Source organism: Colobus angolensis, unplaced genomic scaffold (assembly GCF_000951035.1).
Source record: "Colobus angolensis palliatus isolate OR3802 unplaced genomic scaffold, Cang.pa_1.0 Scaffold114, whole genome shotgun sequence".
NCBI classification, from domain to species: domain Eukaryota; kingdom Metazoa; phylum Chordata; class Mammalia; order Primates; family Cercopithecidae; genus Colobus; species Colobus angolensis.
The window spans coordinates 2,420,648-2,427,009 of NW_012112475.1; the positions used below are offsets into that span (position 1 = coordinate 2,420,648).

Consider the following 6,362-nt stretch of genomic DNA (forward strand, 5'->3'; position numbering starts at 1 on the left):
TCACTCTAGCAGGCCTACAAGCATGGGAATCCAAAAGACAATGTGCGGCCCATTTTTTGTATCTTCTTTTCCTGATGGTAAACAACATAAAATACTTTTGTGTTAAAAAAGGTACAGACCAGCCTGGGCAACATAGTGAGACCCCATTTCTACAAAAAAAATAAAAAATTAGCCAGGCATAGTGCTGCACACCTATAGTCCCAGCTGAGGTGGGAAGATCACTTCAGCCTGTGAGGCTGAGGCTGCAGAGAGCCGTGATCATGCCACTGCACTCCAGCCTGGACAACAGAGTGACACCCTGTCTGAAAAAAAAAAAAAAAAAAACAACAAAACACATGAAAGTTTATACAACAAGCCAGCAACCTCAGGGATTTGGTCAGTTAAAAATATAAAAATCATAAAATGTTATTTTAATATGGCTCTATATTCTATTTGCTAATATTTTATATAGGCTTTTATACTTATATTTTAAAGTATGATATATAAAAGTAAATTTAAAATAATTTTTAAAACAAAACACAAAAGTTAAAAGAAATTTCATGCTTGTTGCCCAGGTCAGTCTCAGGAACCTCCATGGAAAAACATGAAAAGCACCTGTCACTCTGTCCTTCTTCACTTTATGTATCTTTTCCTTGTTGCCGTATTATTTATTTATTTATTTTTATTTATTTATTTTCAGATGGAGTCTTGCTCCATCACCCACCCAGCCTGAAGTGCAGTGGTGCAATCTTGGCCCACTGCAATCTCCGCCTCAAGCAATTCTCCTGCCTCAGTCTCCCAAGTAGCTGGGATGACAGGCACGCACCACCATGCCCCACTCATTTTTTGTATTTTTAGTACAGACAGGGTTTCACCATGTTGGCCAGGCTGGTCTCCAACTCCTGACATCAAGTGATCCACCAGGCTCAGCCTCCCAAAGTGCTGGGATTACAGGCGTCAGCCACCACACCCTGCCCCTTGTTGCTATATTAAATAATGCCAGCATCCCCACTCAATCTTCATTTTCCCACTCCCACCCAATTAAAATGTCTATTGAAAATGGCAGGATGTCAGCCACGGGCATGTCATTTTCAAAAGCCTTAGTCATTTATGAGGACACCTTTTTATAGGTACAATAAATCTGATTGATTTTTATTACACATCTTAGTTTAGAATCACTTTTACATTCCTAGACAAAGAGATGATACAAATAAATATCAATTGTAAAACTTAGAGCCCCAAGTATTGATTGGCATATTCTTTGTCTAAAGGTAGCCAAAGAGAAGGTCGAGATCAGTAATAACTTCAAGGAGCCATAAAGCCCACTGCTTCCTGCCGGCCCCAGTATCACTCCTTCATAAATAACCCCAGAAGCATTTCATTCAGGCAACAAGGGCAGGCAGAAAGGTGACAGATTTCTGAACAGCACAAAACAAAGCCTTGCGTGATAATCGCCAGGCCCACTATTCTTAGCCAGTTCCCTCAGAGCATTTTTAGTATGGCTTTTAGAGTATATTAACAGCCCCATTTTCGTCCACTGATGGGGTTCAGATGGTCTGAGGTGTTGTCTCCAGTACGCCTCAACCTCAAGTGGGAAATGTGAGGCAGAACTGATATCCACGTTAACAGGGAATCGACACTTCTCCGAAACTTGGCAACGATTCTACATTCAGTGAGGGAGGACTTGTCAGAGTCAGACAGGAAAAGCAGAGAGCAGCCCACGCCCGAGCTGCAGCACTCTGGTGCCCTTGGTCATGGAGGTGTGGGTGGAGCAATTCAAGCAGCATGCAGGCATTAGACGGGAAATAATCCAGCGTTAGGTCAGTCTTAAGAAAGTGCTTCATGCCTATGATTTGTGGCCTTGGGTTCTGAATCCAGGGGTCTGAGAGACATGTGACTTTAAAATATGAAGCCAAATACATTCTCCAGATCAGAGTAAAAGGGGGTCTATTGGGGGCTGCACACACAGTCTCAAACTCCTTCTCCTGATGGCCATCTTAGATCCTGTTAGACTTGCTTTCTGGCTTTGCTAGCTGCTTCTGGCATAAAGGCCCTCAGATGGCTCAGAACATTCTAGGTACGACTAGAGACATGAAAACCTGGTCCCTCAGTGGGCTTGGTAGGTCCTCTACATACTTGGTTCAATGCAGAACCCAAAGCAGCAGCTTTCTGGTGGCAGCACGACATTCTACAATCTGCTCTATTCAAATATTTATCGGATCCATTTTTAGAGAAGAAAAGCACCAGAGACTGCTTGGAAAGGGACAGCTTCATTTCCAACTAAGTCTTCTTTTCTTTTGTTTCCACAGACCACCACATAAACACAGCTGAGTACAAGACAGGCCTGTCAACTTGTCTGTCTTCTCTTAGAAAAGTTCTATGTGTCACTTAACCACCCTTGGTCAGAAGAGTCACCTCGAGATACCAGTATTAACGTATAGGGTTATCTGCAGTTTTCTTTCTCTTTCTTTCTTTTTTTTTTTTTTTTTTTTGAGGCAGAGTCTCACTGTTGCCCAGGTTGGAGTGCAGTGGTGTGATCTCGACTCACTGCAACCTCCACCTCCCAGGTTCAAGTGATTCTCTTGCCTCAGCCTCCCGAGTAGCTAGGACTAGAGGCATGCACCACCACACCTGGCAAATTTTTGTATTTTTAGTAGAGATGGGGTTTCACCATGTTGGCCAGGCTGGTCTTGAAGTCCTAACCTCAGGTGATCCACCCACCTCGGCCTCCCAAAGTGCTAGGATTACAGGCGTGAGCCACCATACCCGGCCAGTTATCTACAGTTTTCAATTCTCAGATTTGCTACATGAGTATTTTTAGCCTACAGAATTCAGATTAGCTTTGAGGAAATGCGGTGTGAGAGACACGTGTAACCAGCAGACAACCAGCATAGGCTACCCACCTTAGCGTTTTGTTCTTATTCAAACAGGCAAATTCTTAGTAAATGAGAAAGAAGCAAGGTTTGATCTCAAGAAAAGATGAGGGAAGGCTGAAAAGGGCCCTGGGTTAAGAAAGAAGGGTTACTAAAAAGGAGATAAGCCGCTGGACAACAGATCTCCATTTTGCAGAATGCTAAGACATTGCACTTAGTACCTCCTATTTCCCACGGGTTCTGATCCAGAAATGTGCCCTGGGAACTGAGCAGCTGAGTTAAAATATAACTCAAGGCCCACCTGAGTCGCCACCTTCCTGAAGCACCGTGCCAGCAAGGTGCACCAGTGTGGCAGACCTGGAGACTCATACTGTCCCCTCAGGCTTGGCTCGTGGACTCAGACACCCACATGGGAGTGCTTCCAGCCTGGATTAGTCATTCAATGGGCCTTTAATACAGACAAAAGGCAACAACTGCACATTAGTGTATTTCTAAAATTGGGCAAGTTCTTGGTCTCTGTCTCTCTTAAACAGACACACATGGACACATTCACAGACCACAGGCACCATCGTGCTCTCACACCCACACACACTTATGAGCTTCTCTTGGGGAAAAATGAGTAATATTCACCTAATGACCAACATAAAATGAAGCTCTGAATCTCAATAATACAAGGAACTAAAACTTACAAACCAAACTAGTAATATGTAAACGGGAATTCTGAACTCTCCTTTGAGCCTATTCAATCACGCAGCTACTCTTCACCAACATCTTAGGCTCTGCCTGGAGGGAGCCACAGTTCTAGGATTCGGTGAATTCTCTGCTGAAGGCAGGCAGGATTTCTTTGCTTCCATCTGTTATGTCTTCCCTACCCACTGCACTGAGTCTCATGTCTCCATCTCTGCATCTGCCTAGCTACTTTTCTGCTCTCTATACCAATATGGAACAAAACGGGGAATTCAAAAGTACCACTATACAGCTCCTTCCCTCAACTCCAGCCCATCAGAGAAGGCAGAGCAAGCCTCCTTTGTCACACTAAACAGGCCCACTGCACAGCATGCTCTGGAGGCAGAGGATGGGCCCACACAAGGATGCTCAGAGTATGCGTGCAGGGTAAAAGATGGTGACAAATGAAGAGTAAAGTGATATGGTGTACGGACATGGCACCAGCTTACAGACTTAGGTCTTCGACAGGATGGTCACGGTTTTGAGGTTTTAAAGAAGCTATTTCCCTAAATACTCCTAGGAGGCAAAGGGAATATTATTTCTATTGCTCCCAACATTGAATCCTTCAGAAGCAGAAACTGGAAGAGATTTCCTCACTGGGCAGGCCCCAAAGGCAGATCCACTTCTTACTGAGGTGCATGGAGGCAAGACGGCTGATGGTGCCCACCTGGGGCCTGGATTCAAATACGATTTCTCATTTCTCCCTACAAGAACAGGCACCTAGTCAAGTTCTAGGCTTTTCACTTTAGAATCTCACTGTCATTTTATCCCGAGGCTCCAAAGATGTGGTCCTGCTAAGGGGACTCCTGATTCTGCCCTATTGTTCAACAAGAAGGGAGCCCTATGAAAAGAACAGGCCAGAAAAGGAGAGAGGAGAGAAAGGGAGGGCAGGGGAAGGGGGAGAAGAAGGCAAGGTGGAAGGAAGCAAGGTCACTGGTCATTCTCTTGCTTTCCACTTGGACTATCGCACTTTACCTTACCCATGCATTTCTGAGATGCTAATTAAAAGATGTTTCCCAGAGGGGCTGAGTGCCAGATTAGGAACAGCACGTTTGACCAGATTAAGCTGGTTGATCTGCAAAGAGGCCATCGCTTCTCCTCAGGGGAACGGTTCTGAGTTTGGGCCGAGTCCTCTCTGCAGCTTTTTGCTAGTCTCTTCTCTCAGAAGGCAAATGCTGTTTCCGCCCTGGGAGAGGAGGAGCTGGCTTTACTTTGGAACCAGCCCCCGAGACTGTGGATAAAGCTGAGACGCAGGGGTTCCTGAGGAAGAGGAGGAGGATCCCGACTTCCTTCCACTTTTAGGCCTGCAAAAGTCAAACACATGTTTATATTACATGTCCCCATCTCTGTCCCTGACACATCAGATATCATTAACATTTCATTTCAGGCCGTTCTTCAATGGCCTAAAAATGACGATACGTTCAACTGTAAAACCACTAGACTGGCACAGCCTGAACCTTGGGGCATGGCCAAAATGGCCTCAGAACAGAGGTGTGGAATATGAGAGAAGAGATTCTAATGCTTAGCAGTTGTTCTTCCTTTAAAACCAAAGCTTCACTGTCCTTTCCTGATTGGTAACAAAAATTAAGTTTGCAGGTAGAATTTCTTCCATTTTAGTTCTGCACCCAATTGTTTTCCTAAAACTTCTAATCCAGAATGTAATAAGACAGAATTACTACTACTTTTGCACCAAATGGGTGACATAAACTTAGCATGGAGGCCCAGAGCCTGGGTTATGGATCTGGATTACCTATTTTTGAATTATCGCTTTGGCCCTCACTTGCTGGGTTTCCTTGGAGATCGCTACTTTCTCAAATTCTCTACGTTTCAGTTTTCCTGTCTATAAAATGGGACTGATTACAAAATTTACCTTATAAGTTTTTACAGGAAATCATTAAGAGAATGTTTGTAAAGCACTTAGAACTACCGGACACCTTGTGAGAACTTAAGAACTGACTGCTCTTTCACGAGAACACATTCACCTTACAGTAAGGGACTGGGGACATTAGGTATTCTGGTATTCAGTGTACCTAGCATAGTGTCTCAACTATAAATATTTGTAGAATAAATAAGTAAACACAGGAGTAATATGGCAACATTTTCTAGTGTGTTCTGCAAAGTATTCCATGATAAACAAGCATTCTTGCTTTGGTTTGTCCTTATTCAAACATGTTCTGTTTAAACACACATCAACAAAGCCACTCACCTGGCCTTGGATTTCTTATTTGCAGTGCTTTCAAAGGATGATGCATCCACCTGTATCTCATCTTCATCCTGCAGAGCCGCATCCAATGCAGCCTGAACCTTGGGGGCAATGGCTGGACCCTCATAGTCTCTGGTGGTCCGGCTAGGCATGTCCAGCTCTAACAGCACAATGTTTTCTGCCTGCAGAAGCACAGCCATCATCAGCTAGGTTAGCCTCCAACTGGACACAGGCAGTACAAGCAATCGAGGGCCCCTCCAAGAACAGAAGTGCAAACTGCTTGTTATTCAGGGCCTACCAAGAAAGTGCCTGCCTAAAAGAAGTGATGCAGTTTTACAATGCTAACCCCACCTAATTTTTTGCTTTTGCTTTCTTTCTTTTAAAGAACTCAAAGCCGGGAAGAATGGCACCCAAAGAGCTAACTAACAGTAATCTTCTGTTTGGCTCTGGCTGCCAAGAGAGATTCAGAAACATTTAAAATATTTCAAGTGAAAATCTTTCACTATAAAAATAATACAAGTTCCCGGCCGGGCGCGGTGGCTCAAGCCTGTAATCCCAGCACTTTGGGAGGCCGAGACGGG

The 6,362-nt window shown here is 44.3% G+C and overlaps 1 protein-coding gene across 1 annotated transcript in view; it reads right to left on the bottom strand.

Annotated features, from left to right (window-relative positions):
• Positions 1-1,106: 1,106 nt before the first annotated feature.
• KIF3B (kinesin family member 3B) overlaps positions 1,107-6,362 on the bottom strand; it is a 58,319-nt gene continuing 53,063 nt past the window's right edge. The window contains exons 8-9 of the mRNA XM_011959887.1: positions 5,785-5,963; positions 1,107-4,882 (exon numbers count right to left, since the gene is read on the bottom strand). Coding sequence (XP_011815277.1) covers positions 4,786-4,882; positions 5,785-5,963 — 276 coding nt within the window. The 3' untranslated portion in view covers positions 1,107-4,785. The remainder of the gene's footprint in view (positions 4,883-5,784; positions 5,964-6,362) is intronic.